At 40.8% G+C, this 17,147-nt stretch overlaps 1 protein-coding gene across 22 annotated transcripts in view; it reads right to left on the bottom strand.

The window, feature by feature from the left end:
* The window catches only part of DOCK3 (dedicator of cytokinesis 3), a 291,232-nt gene extending 274,109 nt beyond the window's left edge, over positions 1-17,123 (bottom strand). For all 22 annotated transcript variants that reach the window (XM_078385476.1, XM_078385471.1, XM_078385469.1 and 19 more), the window contains exon 1: positions 16,460-17,123. In XM_078385476.1, the coding sequence (XP_078241602.1) occupies positions 16,460-16,496 (37 nt within the window). In that variant the 5' untranslated portion in view covers positions 16,497-17,123. The remainder of the gene's footprint in view (positions 1-16,459) is intronic.
* Between the last annotated feature and the right edge of the window lie 24 nt (positions 17,124-17,147).

The following is a 17,147-nucleotide window of genomic DNA, read 5'->3' on the forward strand; positions in this document are numbered from 1 at the left end:
CGGCCAGAACAGATTAACTGCATTACATGCATTCCTATGGGAAATGGTGCTTCGACTTATGGCCGTTTTGAGTTATGACCATCTTCCGGAACGGATTAAGTTTGTACATTGAGGCACCACTGTAGTTCTTAAGCACATTCTTAAAGGTACACCAAGCATTCAGTATTTTCCTTTAACATTTTCTATCTTTAACTAATACAGATAACACTGCAACTGTTCACTCCCTGAACTCTCTCTGTCTCAAAACAAAAACTATCTACCTTCCTCTCCAAACCTCTCTTCCCTCTCTGCTCTCGCTCTGTATCTCCCACACTCTGCTACAGCCCCCCATTCTATATAGCTGGCTCTGCTTCCCACCAGCTCCCTATTGGTTCATGCAAATGCACTGCTGAATACTCATGCCAGGGGGACTGATACACACACACACACACACACACACACACACACACACACACACACTCACTCACTCACTCACTCACTCACTCACTCACTCATCCCTTCATGGATTGCTGCCTTGTCATAGCGAAGGGGCTTCAGTAATTCAGAGAAGCTATGGGCTATGCCGTGCAGTGACACCCAAGATGGACAGGTCATACTGGGGAATTCTGACTAAATGCGATCCACCTGGAGCAGGAACTGGCAAGCCACTCCAGTATCATTGCCAAGAAAACCCCATGAACAGAAACAAAAGGCTAAAAGATATGACACTGGAAGATGAACCCCTCAGGTCGGAAGGCATCCAACATTCTACTGAGGAAGTGCGGAGGACAAATACAAGTAGCTCCAGAGCTAATGAAGTGGTTGGACTAAGCTGAAAGGATCCTCAGGTACGGATGCACCTGAAAGTGAAAGGAAAGTCCAATGCTGCAAAGAAAAATACTGCACTGGAACCTGGAATGTAAGATCTATCAACCTTGGTAAGCTGGATGTGGTCAAACAAAAGATGGCAAGAATAAACATTGACATCCTGAGCATCAGTGAACTAAAATGGATGAGAATGGCTGAATTCAATTCAGAAGATTATCATATCTAATATTGTGAGCAAGAATCTACTATTGTGAGCAAGAAGAAATGGAGTAGCAATCATAGTCAACAAAAGAGTGGGAAAACCTGTACTTGGATATTATCACAAAAATAATAGAACAATTTCAATACGAATCCAAGGCAGACCTTTCAACATCATAGTAATCCAAGTTTTTGCACTAACCACCAATGCTGAAGAGGCTAAAATTGACCAATTCTATAAAGGCTTACAACACCTTCTAGAAATGACACCAAAGAAAGATGTTCTCATTATAGGGGATTGGAATACTAAAGTACAGTAGGGAGATAAAAGGAACAACAGATAAGTTTGGCCTTGGATTTCAAAATGAAGCAGGGCAAAGGCTATAGAGTTTTGTCAAGAGAACAAGCTGGTCATCACAAACACTCTTTTCCAACAACACAAGAGGCGACTTTACACATGGATATCACCAGATGGGCAGTACCAAAATCAGAATGATTATGTTCTCTTTTAAAATCTTAAAAGATGGAGATGTTCTATACAGTCAGCAAAAACAAGACCTGGAGATGATTGTGGCTCTGATCATCAGCTTCTTATAGCAAAACTCAAGCTTAAACTGAAGAAAATAGGAAAAACCACTGGGCTAGTCAGGTATAATCTAAACCAAATCCCTTATGAATACACAGTGAGAGTGAAGAACAAATTTAAGGAACTAGATTTGCTGGACCGTGTTTTTTTTTTGGGACAGGGCTTATATTACAAGCATCCTGAAAATTCATCCTAGGGCTTATTTTCAGGTTAGGTCTTATTTTTGGGGAAAACAAGTTACTCTTATACAAAAATAAAGCAACTTTATAGAACTATTTCTGAGATTCCTTCACCCTTTGTTTTGATTGCTGGATCTGCAACAGCAGCACCAAAATGCCCAGGAATGCCACTATGTAGAAGGAATTTTGATGGAAGCAAAAAAGTGGCCAGATTGTCAATATAGTTGCTGTTGATGCCACTTGAAGTGATAGCCAACCCAACCCAAACCACAATATGTCTGGGAAAAATAACAAAGCTGTGCAGCTTTCCCAAGCATTCCTAGGGATGATGATCCTCTCTGAAAATGTTTTCAATAATTTTTCCCTCCTCTGGAGAAGTCTAATGAAATCCCTCCAAGGCTTCCCTGTCCCAAATAGGGTGGAGAATTTTGTAAAGCCATTTCCCAGCTAGTGACAGAATCAGGTTGCAACACAACACACGGGGGGAAAAGAAGTTGCCTCTCAGGTAAGAATAGTGTCACTGCCTGGGCAATACCACCTTGGCACTGGCTGGATGGATACTGGTCTTTCTGTGTGGTGATGGTAGACAGCTCCAGCGGCTCCTTTTCCAAGCATGCAACCTGCTACCCTGATACCGGTAGCGGCAGAAATCCTACCAGTGCTGGTTAGCCACTGGATTTGCAGCTGTTCCACATCCTGCTTTAGTTTGAGGAAACTTTATTAAAGCAGGACATGTGAAACAGGCAGTTTTGCATCTGTTTTCAGAAAACCCACAGAAAAAAACTTACTATAGGTTATATGAAAAGTGTATTTACTGCCCTAGTTGAGAAGACTCAATTACGAAGACAGATTCTTAAAAAGTGGAGGAGAAAGGAAAAGAGCATATATTGAAATTAAAAAATTTTGTTCTTCATATCATCCACACATCCAAATGAACCAAAACCACATTCATTTCAGCTACCACAGAAGTCAGTGTAAATGGAACTATTTATAAAAAACTCTGAGTTATATTTCTCCATCTCCAGTTTTTCAATGCTTAATCTGAGTAAACATTATTCTACATACATGTACTTGAGGAGATAGACTGTAATGCGAACATGGATATATATGCTTATGTTACTGAACTTTTGACAAAGTTCAACATAGCAAGTAGATAGAGCTATCAATGAACAATGGTCTTGAGGTATTCATCTAACTGTTAGCTGTACTGGCAACAAAAAACAGAAACAGAGAAGATGTACACCATGGAATACCTACATACTTCTTTTGAACACCCTAACTCTAACCATGAATGAGCTGCTATTAGTTTATCAGCCTGTTTCTAAATGCTGTTTAAAGCTGAGATTGCAATGTGCAGACCAAGTATAGTAAAGGTTAAGAGAGAGCAAATAAATTTATTTGGTACAAAAAACAAAAATGAGTGAATATTCTCAGGGTAATCAAGGACCATCTGCTGTAAGATTGCTATTCAGGAAAGCAGATCTTTTTTCTCAACTGCTCCACAAATCAAAAGAACTCAGCCTGCAGTTCTGCTAGCAGCTGAAGTTTTGAAGCAACTGTGATTGCTTTTTTTTCCAGTTACATTTGCCAAGAAAACCCACTAGTGAAGCTAATCAACAAGATACCAGCATGTGTCACTATCTAGTATCTTTTAATAGAAATCAAATTGTAGGAAGGAAAACATGCAATCTAACTGCATGCCGATGAGTCCCTAACTAAAGAGATAATACTTCTCTGATGTACTTAATTGGAATAATGACAGTGCCCTACCTCATTCCTTCATGAATTAATTCAAATATAGAATATCAACTACATCAACAGCTATTATGTATCTTTTTCTTTCATATGTATCTCTGGTGAACATGATGACATGGCGGGAGAGGTTTTACCTCACTTGATATTATCTACAGTAGTTCTGTCCCTTCCCAATCAGTTTTTCCTTCCTCCATGAAGAGAGACATACATGTTCTACCCATTCCCTCACAGTGAATGCCCTTCCTACTACTTGTTTATTAGATTAGTATCTCTTAGGTTATGTTTAGTCCGTAACTCTTGAATTATTGACATGTTACTATGGTAAACACACTTTGTATATTTAATAAAATATTTAATAAAATATTTAAAAATAGAATACTGCTTATTGTTTACCCTCTGGTCATCCCAGTTTGTTACAGATGTTATAATGAAAACAGGTTTCAGTTAGTAAGACCAAAGAGCTGGAGGAGCTTACCTACTAGGAGAAGCTAGCTATAAGGATTCATGACTTCTTTTTTTTTTTTAAAGGAGAAGCAGAGTAAAAGAGGTTTAAAAATCAATAAACTGTTCAAAATGAAGACTCTCCTAATAACATGTACTATCACTAAAGATACTTATAGTTTTTCAAACAACTGTTAATTTCTGGGCTTTGATGCCAGCTAATCAAGCCTGAGTGCTTACTGGAAAGACAGATCCTAAAGCTGAGGCTCCAATACTTTGGCCATCTCATGAGAAGACTCCCTGGAAAAGACGCTGATGTTAGGAAAGTGTGAAGGCAGGAGAAGAGGACAACAGAGGACAAGATGGTTGGACAGTGTCATTGAAGCTACGAACATGAATTTGACCCAACTCCGGGAGGCAGTGGAAGACAGGAGGGCCTGGTGTGCTCTGGTCCGTGGGGTCACAGAGTCGAACATGACTAAATGTCTAAACAACAACAAGAGCCCTTATTAGTTTTAAAAGAGTGCTATTTATGTCCCATACTGCCTAAATTTCAGCTAAAAGTTGTGCAAAAAACACATGCTGTACCTTAATAATTATATGCCATTAAGTAAATTCTGATTTATGCTGATACTTTTCAAGGTTGTCTAGATACTGTATAGAGAACACAGGTTTACTATTTCCTTAGTGTTCTAGGGATAATTTGGGCCTGTGTAGCTTTTGCCCAAGGCTACAGAGGCTGGCTCTTCTCCTAGGAGGCACAATCATCATCAACATCATCTAACTCCCAAGCTCTGGCTCTAACTCACTGAGCTATCCAGCCTGTGTGCTACATTTAATTCTGTATCAATGTTGGTTAGAGCATTAAGTACAGACAACAAACAAAAGCAATATGAACAAAGAATTGTTAAGAAAAACAGCACTTTTTAATACTAACAAAACTTATTTGGCCACCAAAACCGTAAGAGGTATATAAACTACAGTAAAACATTTCCTGCCATCTGGATCTTTCCTAGGAAGCATGGCTATATTTGTTTAAAAATAATCCATCCCATTCAAGATATATGACTAAAACTTCAAGCAAGATATCTGTACTGAAAAATAAAAGTAAACCATCAAGTAATATTTTGATAGTATAATTTCTAACCAGTTCTAGACTTTTTCTGAGAATATCTACTTCATTTTACTTTTCAAATAGCACAAAAATTGATTTCCATTAGAACTTTCCTTATATTACAAAATCCAACAAAAATTTAAGTAGAAATTCTAGTCATTGATTTCTCCTAATGATCGGCACACCTAGAAACAAGAATTAAGACAGTTAATGGGGCAATTTGGGAACAAAAGAATAAAATAGTTTAGAAGACTTATCATTTAACAGTCATTTCAAGAATGAAGTTTTTTCAGAGAATAAAAGTAAAAGGAAAAATTATACTTTATACTAAGACATACAATTTCCCAAAAGGGAAATTTTGGCCTAAAACACACAGATTGCTGACTGGGGCTGGTTACAGGGATCACAGAACACTCCCCCTGTTACAGCAACTCAGAATTCAAAGTGATGATTCTAACTTATAAAACTCTAAACAGCTTGGGTACAAGTTATCTCAAAGACCGTGTCTCCCACTGAGAGCCTGCTTGGGTGTTAAGTTGATCAGGAGAGGCCTTCCTCTCAGTCTCAGCACCTTCACAGGTGTGTTTGGCGAGGACACAGGAGAAGACCTTCTCTGCTGCTGCTCCCAGAGTTTGGAACTCCCTCCCCCAGGAGGCTAGACCAGTCCCACCTTGTCTGTCCTTCCGCAAGCAGGCAAAGTCCTTTCTGTTCAAGCAAGTTTTCCCCCAGTGGCTGGCTGCCTGAGTAGGCTTTTTAAACGGATTGCTATGCATTACTGCTTTGAATGTATTTTTAGTATAGCTTTTGTTTACCATTTCTCAGGGTATTTGTTCCTTTTTCATCTTTGTATACTTATTGTTTTTAGCTTTAAGTATTATCTTTTAATGATGTAAGCCGCCTTTCTATACTCATCATTTTCACCTCTAAATATTGTCTTTTAATGATGTAAGTCACCTTGGGTCCTTTTAAAGGAGAAAGACAGGTTAGAAATATTTTTAAATGAATGAATAAATAAATTAGCCCCACTGAGGTTTCTCTCTTCCATCAATTTGACACTGCCTTCATATGAGGAGGCAAGAAAAATAACTTCAGAAAAATAACTCAGGAGAAAGACTTCAACCTACAAAAGCATGCATCTCCTCAGCAGCCCTGCTGCCACCTGAAAACCAAAAACAACTTGCTTAGGAAGTCCATGTGTGCCCTCTAGAGGTCCTGGGGGCAATTCCCCCCTCAACAAAATACAGTGGTGCCCCACATAGCGACAATAATCCATTCAGAAAAAATCGTCGCTATGTGGATTCATCGCTATGCGGGGGGAAAAGCCCATAGGAATGCATTAAAACACGTTTAATGCGTTCCTATGGGCAAAAAACTCACCGTTCTGCGGAAATCCTCCATGCGGCCACCATTTTCCCTGCCCGGTAAGCGAGGAAAGGGCGTGAAAACACAGCGGGCGGCCATTTTCTTTACTATTTTGGAACCGCCGATCAGCTGTTAAAAAAACATTGCTATGCGAAAATCGGTAAGTGGAACGCTAACCAATCATCGCAAAGTGATGTTTTATCATTAGAAACATCGCAATGTGATCGCTTTTGCGATCGCAAAAAACACATCGCTATGCGGATTCATCGTTAAACGAATTGCTCGTTATGTGGGGCACTACTGTATTTTAATTATTTTTAAAATGTCACCTGTGGACAAAACACTTTTTAATTTTTGTTTTTAGCATGAAATCATATTTTTTCAGTTAAGAAAAACCATTGTAGCAATCATTTCTAAACACCACCACTGTGTTTTTTAAAGAATGAAAATATGCAAAAATGTGCTTTATCTAGGAGCTCAACCCTTGGGCTGCCTGCAAATCTGAAAAATGATCATTAGCCCCTAGTGAAATAACTTATCCCTGAGTCAGGGTGGTTAAAATAAGTTATTTTAAAGATCAAATAGATTTAAATCATGTTTAAATTTTTAATAAATGATGTTTTAATTTAAATAATAAAACTATGATTTTTATTTAAATTGTGATTTATATGGTGATTTAAAACAAATCCACCTTTCCATTAGATAGGACTAACTTCTGGTGAAACGCATCAGACACTGGACAGCCTGTTCTATGGCATGCACTGGCCCTCAGGGCTACTCTGCAATTTATATTATTAAAATATACATAAAGCATTTGAGGGAGTTCATTTCTAGTTTCTGGAATAAGATGCCAGCAATACCCTGCTCTATCATTCACTGTCACTTAACATCAAAGAACAGTCAAAAGCCATACAAGTGGCTAAACTAGGTAAGGGTTAACAAGCTGAAATTAATCCCTGTCAAGACAAAAGTGATGCTGGTTAGCAAAGAAAGGGCTCAAGGATTTGAATTCCAGCTGTTCTAGATGGGGATAGCTGATAGATAGTTCAGTGAATTGGATACTTAGCTACTGAATTAGAGGTCAGAAGTTTGATTCCCCACTCTGCATCCCAGGAGAAAAGGCAACCTGCACAATCCCATTGCACTCCCAAAAGAGACTGATGAAATATTTCTGAGTATTCTATATTTTGGTTTCCAGCAGCTCTAAATCTCTGAACCAACATGAGAAATCCAAATGGGCCATATGTGGTGCCAGCTGCTCAGGTACTTACGCAGTTGACACAGTTGACCTACTAAGGTGGGGCATATGGTTCAGAATAGGAACTGCATAGTTCTCAAGACTAGATTCTCCATGCCCTTTGATTTATTGTTTCCAAGAAGTTTGGATATTGATTCACCTGGGATTTTGCTTCACTCCACTTCCCCCTCCCCACAAAAGAAAAGAAAAAGAGAGAGAGGGAGGGAGAGGGAGGACTTAAACACTTTCGGGTGGTTGTATTCAAGCTGCTACATAGCAAAGTTGTTTAAGTATCTAGCTGTGGAGCCAGAGACTGGGATTTTGCTTCCCTCTTGTCCCTCCTTGACAGGGGCTGAACTTGATGATCCATGGGGTCCCTTCCAGCTCTGCAATTCTAAGATGATGATTAACTCTAGGAAGCCTGCTAAGAAGCACTTCTCCATCTGGAACTCAGCCATGGATTCATCCAGATCTTGAAAGCAAGAGTTGACAGTGGATTCCCTCTCCATTTTTCCTCGCTAAAATTCTAAATGTGCTAATCTCTTTTCATGTACCTAAACAGACATATGTGCTAAGGTAAAATATCAGATATTGCGATATGATGCAAGAAAATTTATAGGAGTTGATTGATTTACACAATTTTACTTGTTTCAGAATTTCACTTTCCTTTGTGCATCATCTGGACTGTCTACGCCAAGAATTCAATTGTTTCTGTTCCTTGGGCTGCTTGCTTGCTTGCTTGCTTGCTTGCTTGCTTGCTTTCTCTTTCTTTCTTTCTTTCTTTCTTTCTTTCTTTCTTTCTTTCTTTCTTTCTTTCTTTCTTTCTTTCTTTCTTTCTTTCTTTCTTCCAATACTAAGGAGAGTAATCATATAAGTAGTAGCTGTACTGGCAACAAAAAACTTGAGCAACAGCTGAAGATCAGATGGCTGAGGACACCAATATATTGAAGAGCAATGTGAAAGGACACATATTCTTGCCAATGTTTTTCAATCTGCACTCAGAGAACCCTTTTTAGAGAAGCACTTGCTGATAAAAGTGATGGTATCTTTTTTTAATCGCCAGGTTATCAACAACTTCCAATAGCCAGAAGATACACCATTATCACCTGACAATTTAGACAGTTTGCCAAGATTTTTCAATAACGTAATGAATACGGTTTTAAAAAGAATGGATTCATAAGCAGCCATTTTCATTGAATTAAGGATGGGATCATAACCATGCAGTTCATATGGTTTGAAGCATTTCCTTAAGAGAAAAAAATAATATGCAACTAAACCGTATAATTGACTTTGAGAGAATACTACATATTCTTGGTTCTACTATGCAGCATGGAATCACAGATTCAAAAGACAAACTGCAATTTTTAAAAAGCTAGAAGAATTTAAAATTATTGCAAGAATTTCTTGAATCCAGATTCTGAACAAAGAAGAATACTAAAGCAAACAAAAAACGGGGGACAAGTACAAGTAGCTCTGGAGCTAATGAAGTGGTTGGGCCAAAGCCGAAAGGACGCTCAGCAGCGGACACGCCTCGAAGTGAAAGGAAAGTCCAATGCTGCAAAGAAAAATGCTGCACTGGAACCTGGAATGTAAGATCTATCAACCTTGATAAGCTTGATGTGGTCAAGCAGGAGATGGCAAGAATAAACATCGACATCCTGAGCATCAGTGAACTAAAATGGACAGGAATGGGTGAATTCAACTCAGATAATTATCATATCTACTATTGTGGGCAAGAATCCTGTAGAAGGAATGGAGTAGCCCTCATAGTCAACAAAAGAGTGGGAAAAGCTGTCCTGGGATACAATCTCAAAAATTATAAATGATTTCAATATGAATCCAAGGCAGTCCTTTCAACATCATAGTAATCCAAGTTTATGCACCAACTACCAATGCTGAAGAGGCTGAAATTGACCAATTGTATGAAGACTTTCAACACCTTCTAGAAAAGAGACCAAAGAAAGATGTTCTTCTCATTATAGGGGATTGGAATGCTAAAGTAGAGAGTCGAGAGATAAAGGGAACAACAGGTAAGTTTGGCCTTGGAGTTCAGAACGAAGCAGGGCAAAGGCTAATAGAGTTTTGTCAAGAAACAAGCTGGTCATCACAAACACTCTTTTCCAATAACACAAGAGGCAATTCTACACATGGACATCACCAGATGGGCAATACCAAAATCAGATTGATTATGTTCTCTTTTAAAATCTTAAAAGATAGAGATGTTCTATACAGTCAGCAAAAACAAGACCTGGAGATGATTATGGCTCTGATCATCAGCTTCTTATAGCAAAACTCAAGCTTAAACTGAAGAAAGTAGGAAAAACTACTGGGCTAGTCATGTATAATCTAAACCAAACCCCTTATAAATACACAGTGAAAGTGAAGAACCACCTTATCTATCTCATGAGAAATTTACAAAGCAAAATACAAGAAGTCTGGCAGGAAGCTTCCATTCTAATGAAAAGTACTGCCAGTAATTTACACCCATGGATTGTAAACTAACTGAGTCTTTTGGCTTAGTTTCTTATGAATAATGACACTGTGCTACACATCTGAAAACCAGGATTTCCTTGCATGTTATAATCCAAAAAAATGCTATATACTTTATTTGCATGTCAGATATAGACACCCCAAATACCTGAAATAAATCACATTATTATGCTGCAACAAACCTGTTGTAGAAAATTGCAGAAAACACAGAATTTTTAAATTTGATGTTAATGAGAGAACCAGATCCTGAAATTACCAGTATGTTTTAGATCTAGTTCTACTTTCTTCTGAAGTCACGATACCTGTCTGATCATGCATCTAGATCAGGGGTCTCCAAACATTTCAGTATGAGGGCCACATCATATATTTTATACATTTTGAAGGGCCGAAGTGCGGGAAACAGTTTTGTAATGAATGCATGACAGATGGAGTGGGGGATCACTTCTGTCAGAACCTGCAAAGACAGTGGGTGTGGGGGGATCACTTGGGTCCCCTTTCCCTCTTCTTCCTGCGCCCAAGCAGAGATAGGAAGAGGAGCAAAGCCTGACAGACGTGATCCCCCACCCCTACTGTCTGTGCAAAGAGAGTGGATGAACTGCCTCAGTCAGGCTTGCTGAAAGGGAAGTCTTCCCCACTCCTCCTTGAAAAAGATAGACTGCTGGAACTGAAACTGTGGTTCCAGCAGACAAGCTTCTGTTTCTGCTCCCATTCATTCTAGGCAGCTGCGGATTCCCAGCATACTGGACCAGGCCGAATAAAAAGGCAAGGCGGGCCAGATGCGGACCGAAGTTTCAAGAGCCCTGGTCTAGGTTAAACTCCCTCCCTTCTATTTCTCCCTTCTCTCTCCTGTAAAAGGAAGCAAATCTTGTAAACACTACCCAGAACTCCCTAAATCTTCAGAAAAGGAGAACATAAATAATTATTTTCATTTTGAAAGAATAAATGGGTAAAGAAACGTGAATTTGTCTTTTTATAAGGAATTAGTGATATCCTGTATACAGTCTTCTGTATTTGGTAATTACAGAATTATAGTAGAATACAGAATTATAGTAGAATATTGACATAGTTCTAAAGAAGTAGGGGTGCAGAACCAACAGCTAACAGGCCTAAAGTATGGCCACTAGAGGGTATTCATCTATCCTGCTTCACCCATCAGCTCCCAAGTACTGTCCCCTAAACAAGCTAGTACTGTAAAGGGAACAAACCGATTTATTTTCTCCAGTTGGTTATTGCATTCAGCCAACACTGGGTCTTAAGCTGCTAGATGACATTTCCTGATGTTATCTATCACCCAAATCAGTCTGAAGTGCAGCAATCTGGTTTCCTTAAAAGTTTCATTTTTACTCAGTTATTTGAAGGTTTCTATAATTGAAGAAAAGGATTTTTATAGAAACCATCTTGTTGCAAAGCATCAGCTCTGCTTCAAATTTGGCACTGTATTCCTTTAGACCAGAAGAAGAAAAAAGAGTTGGTTTAGTGTAGTGGGCAGAGTAACCTACTAAAGCCCAGGAGTCCTGTGTTCAAATCCTTGTTTGGCCATGAAAACTCTTTGTTGGGTAGCAATGGTAAAATCGCTCCTTACATATCTCATATACTTTGAATAATCCTACTGGGGTTGCCATAAGTCAAATGGGATATGATGACATGTTACATGACACAGCATTGTCCTTTAGATGAAAAATTGTTATCCTTCAGACCTAAACAGGGAAAAAATGGTTTAAGGTGTGCAAATCCAAAGCAAGCCCACAAAGGCCTGGGCCAGGGAGATTTCTTAAGTCTTGGCTGAAATAGCCACAAAAGGATAAAATGTAATAACATTTGGAATACTGTACTGTACATAGTTTTGGTCTCCACCCTTCCACAATGAGAGAGACGAGACCAAAAAATAAATGGGCCAAAGCAAAATTTGGGGCCTTTGACTTAGGAGGAAAAATCCTGTCTGTAAAGGAGACTTCATAAAAACCCTAAGGGTCTATCACCACATTAAACAAAAAATTATCATTAGCAATACAGCACTTCTTATTCAAACTTAAGCAAAACCTGAAGATAAGGCAAAAAGGAAGGCATATAAGGGGGTATAAAACCATACAACTGGTGAAGAAAGTGGATAGGATAAATTAATTAATAAAATAATGATAACATAATCACCAGATAGGGAACAAAATCACTAGAGTGCTATCTCACTCCTACTCTGTGTGCTACGCCCTGTGTGAACAGAACACTGGACTCAATAGGCCTTTTGACTGATCCAGAAATGGTCTTGTTTTCTTCTACAGAAACAAAAGTCAAAGTATTGTGGCAGCTTTAAGACTAACACATTTATTTAATTTTGCATTTGTTTCTTACAGTCCTTGTTTAGCAGGCCTAAGAGATTTTAATAGCATTGCTATATTATCAAATATTGCTGTATTTAATAATATAGCAATATCAAGTCTCTTAGGCATCCTACTTTGAAAACTATGAGGCATTCCACAGAAATTTGTGATATGACATGGAGCTCAGTAATTTAAAGAAAAGTCAAATATGCCTTGAAGAAGCAGCTCTTTGGATTTTGGTGAAGGGAGCTGTTGGGCATCAAGCTGGTTCACACCCAAGAAACAAACTTTTGGAGAAGCTGCATCTTGCATAAACTTGCTTCCAGTCCTACTTGCACATAGTATTCTGATGAATGCACTTCTTTTCTATAAAACAGGAGCCCATACTTACCTGGGCACCCCTAGCTGCTGCAGAGCAGGGCTCACCTGGGCCCAGGACACCAAGGGAGCCATGGTGACAGCCATGTGGTCCAGAGGAGAAGTGTCTGCAGAGATTCCTCTATCAGCCCTGACTGATCAACTGGGAGAGGGGGCTCCCCTGCTAACGTGAGGTTGGCTGGCAGGGGTGGGGTGGGGGAATCCAGTTGAAAGAAGATGGTGCACTGGAAAAGGAGGGTTTTCACTGGCCCGCCAGCCCAGCTTAAAAGCCAGAGGGTGCAGCCACTCTCCTTCCAGTCTGCTGCTTGACTTACTTCACCATTTCCCCCCTTTCCCTCCCTCCCTCTTTTATAGGGGTGGAATGGTGTGTTGTGGAAGGATGGATATCATCACTACAATGTGTGAGTCCATTGAATTATTTTGTCACAACTTTGTTGGCAGTTTTGGGCACTGGGGTTGGATCTGGATGGCTTAACGGCAAAGTCGAGCCTACTTGCCAAGAACAGTGAAGGAACCTCCCCATTCAGGGAGACTGGGGTGGGGTCACGGTGTGGCCCAGCTTGGAGGCCCGCAGGCACAACCCTTGCCTCAGGTGTGTGAGAATTACACAGTGGCATACACCCATGTGGTTTCCAGAAGATGGGTACTTTTGGTGGTACCTTCAGCAGCTGCTGAAGTGTATGGTGGTGGGCATCAGGTGGCAATCGGTCCTTAATGCACCAAATCCAATCCCCTATGCTGGCCAGGGACTGCTGCTGTAACCAATAAAGTTGGTTTCCTCCAAAAATGTATGTATTGTATTCTTTTTGTATTTTATAGAGCAGGGAGGGAGTGTTCAGTGATAGGCCAGCAAATACAATGATGTTTTACTTTTTTAAAAAACACATATACAGCTCCCACACTTTTCAAAATAAATATTAACACATCAGCAAGGATTGCACCATATGATTTGAATGTTGATGCAGCTCAGCAATTCAAAGCTAATTACAGGAGATAAAAGGTAATACAGCTTTTCCTACCTCAAAGCAGTTATATTTTCAGGTCTTCCCTCTCTCTCTTTTGAAACTAAAATTCATGCAATCTCAACTGGCATCCCATGACCAAAACAAACTTCACATTCACAGAACAGAGCATTTGGTGCCCTTTCTTTTTGCAGTGTCCAGCAGACACTGCAAATGAGCTCTGGGAGATTGAGGCTTCCTTGAGAATGTTGGTGAAATAATCCCTTCCACCCCGGGAAAGAGCAAATTTAAATCCAGAAATGTTCTTCATCGAAAGCCCATAGCACTTTGTTTCTGCACCGTTAGCTAATACCCTGGCAAAAGTGACAATAAAAGACTAGCCAAATCCCAGCATAAATTGCATATTGTGATCAGATTTGGAGAAGTGATGTTTCAGTCTTGATCTCTAATTCTACCACTCCCTTTTTCATGCCCTACAACCATATTCTGAAGTTCCTTATAAGAATGGTATTTTCAAATTCTGAATTAACAGCACTATTTGGAGGAAATTAGACAATGGAATATGGAGATATTTTCATTAATTACTTTTTCTGAAAAGCCACACATCTGTAAATAATAAAGTGCCTTATACGGAGTTAGGCCATTGGAACAGATAGTCTACTACTGGCATTGTTAACTGGCAGAAACTCTTCAAAGTTTCAGGCAAGAGACTGCTATAGTCCTAGCTGGAGTTACAGACAAGTTACCATGGCCTCAAAATACTACTCAGGACTAATGTAATTAGCTTCCAAATTCAAACAAGGTTAAGTGTATTCAGGGTAATATGTGATAATTCTGTTGAAAAATTCAGATTGTGTGGGATTATGTTCACAGTATTAAAATGAAAAGAGCAAGCTGAATAAGAACCAAGTGATAAGGGTCAGAGTATTTTGCTGAACATTTTCATATTCCTAGCTCATTTGAATTTTTATTTCAGTGTAAACGAGAGATGATGGACAGTTCATGGCTTTGCTGAACTTTTTCATAATACATAGTACCAACCTGAGGTGATTTTTCATAATTAAATAACATTTCAAAATATAGTTTTAAAAGATGTATCTGTGTTAGTCTATGCTAAGATTTCAGGCAGAAAAAGAAAAATTAAAGACAAAAACATTGTAGCATCTTAAAGACTAACTGCTATATTTTAATGTGAGTTTTCCTAGACTGTCTGAGGAAGTGGACTTGTCCATGAAAGCTCACATTAAAATACAGCAGTCTTTACGGTGCCACAACATTTTTGTCTTTATTTTTTCTTTTGTTTTTGACTTATATTTTAAAAGATGTTTTATTAAAGCTATATAACTGAGGGAATGACTATGGAGACCATGCTGTCATCATGTTTATAATACTAAATTATGAAACAACACAGAGCTGATTTAAAGAGCATAAACTAAGGATGTCTATCCTTCAAGACACTGAAACATGTTACAGAGACAACAAAAGTATCAAAAGTGGAAACAATAGATCAAATCTATGAGCATCATTTAAGGAAGCAAATTTTAAAAAAAATGTAAGGAAACCATGAGTTTATGTGATTTTATGAATGTAAATACCTGTTAGCTGTTGAAATAAGCCACAAGTGTTGTATTCCTGTATAGGTACTCCTGTATTTGTATGTCAGAGAAGGTTTGTTGTTGCTTATTTGTTTGGTATACCGCATCTTGAGAGTTAAGTTGCATTTTAGTTACCCTTCCCGGTATATTAATACGGAGCAAATAACTAACTGGCGCCCCCTATCGAAAGTACAGTCATAATTCCTTATCTTTAACCATTACAAGATCATCATAGACCACTGATAAAAAGAAAGGCAATGCACAAGTAAATAGGTTAAAACGATGCAGATGGGTTTCTATTTACTTCAGGAAGCTGGGCCGGCATTGCGGTCTTCAAAAGATTGTATTTTATCATCACCACCACCACCACACAAGCTACCCGTCAGATTTTTCCAATCCATAGTAGCTTTTTGGCCCTGGATGAGAAGGGCTAGCAAGACCCCTTGAAAAGCAAACCATACCAAGAGCACGATGCACATCTTTCAATTTCTAGAACACAATTTGATTTACTAGGAACAGAAATAAAGAGGGCCTTTTCCTTCTGCCCTTCTCCCTCCCCCCCCCTCACATCTCTTGCGATGTAACAGTAAAGGAGACTCATGGAGAAAAGCGGCGGAGGGGGCGGGGGGGGAGAGAGATCCGGGCTGCAGCAGAAATACGAATCGCGTTGCACACACGCCACGGCTGCCGAAAATGAAGAGAGGCGGCTGGCTGTTGCTGTTTAAGCAGCAGCAGAAGAAGCAGCCACCTTCGCATCCCCTCGTCCATGTTCCCTCCCCCGCAAAAAACAAAAACAGAGAGACAACATTCCCCAAAACGCCATTTTCTGACAAAAGAACCAAGTTGGGCTCTCGGGGAAAGCCACGAAAGTGAAAGGCAGAGGCCAAGCGCGCAACAGGGAATTGGGGACCGTGACCACCACCACCATTTAGGAGGCAGCCTCCCTTCACCTTCTCCCCCCACCACACACACACACACCCCGTCCCTGCCTTTCCAGCCCACAAGGGGAGCAGCCCTCGGAGAAGCGGTTCAGGACCTACCCACGCCGTATTTTTCCTCCTCCGTGGGTGTCCACATGCTGCTCCCCGCGCTGCCGCTCCTGCAGCCGGCTCCCCCCTGCCAGAGCGGAGCTCCTGAGCCGCGATGCTCATGGACGACGAGCGGAGGCGGCTTCTCTGGGTGAGCCCGGGGACGCTGCTCCGAACAGCCCCCCGGGCACCGCGGCGGTGGCGTCGTCGTCGTCGTCGTCGTCGCCGTCTCCTTTTCCCCACACGCCGCCGGGCAGGTGCGCTGGACAGCGCCGGCCGCAGCACCAGCAGCACCAGCAGCACGACGGTGGCAGCGACGGGGCTCCTTTCCCGCTGGAGAAGCGGCGGCGGATTCCTCAGCTTTCGTTAAAGGAGGAGCGCGGCGCTTCTCACTCCCCCCCACCGTCACCTCCTCGACCCAACTCGCCCCTCAGAGGCAGGACTGTTTCCTCAGGGACCTCGCCAACCGTCACCGGGGGGCCACCTCGCTTCCTCCTCCTCCTCCTCCTCGTCGTCCACCTCCACCGTCTCCTCCTTTTCCCCCCTCGGCCTCCTTCCTGGCTGAGCGCTCCCGACGAAGGCACCGCCACAGCCTCTCAACCGCCCTGAACACCTCTTTCGCGGCGGCGGCGGCGGCGGCGGCGGCGGCAGCTGCTGTTGTCGCCGCTGAAGGACTCGCGCGCGCCCACCCACTTGCCCA

This window comes from Pogona vitticeps, chromosome 2 (genome assembly GCF_051106095.1).
Source record: "Pogona vitticeps strain Pit_001003342236 chromosome 2, PviZW2.1, whole genome shotgun sequence".
Classification (NCBI taxonomy): Eukaryota; Metazoa; Chordata; class Lepidosauria; order Squamata; family Agamidae; genus Pogona; species Pogona vitticeps.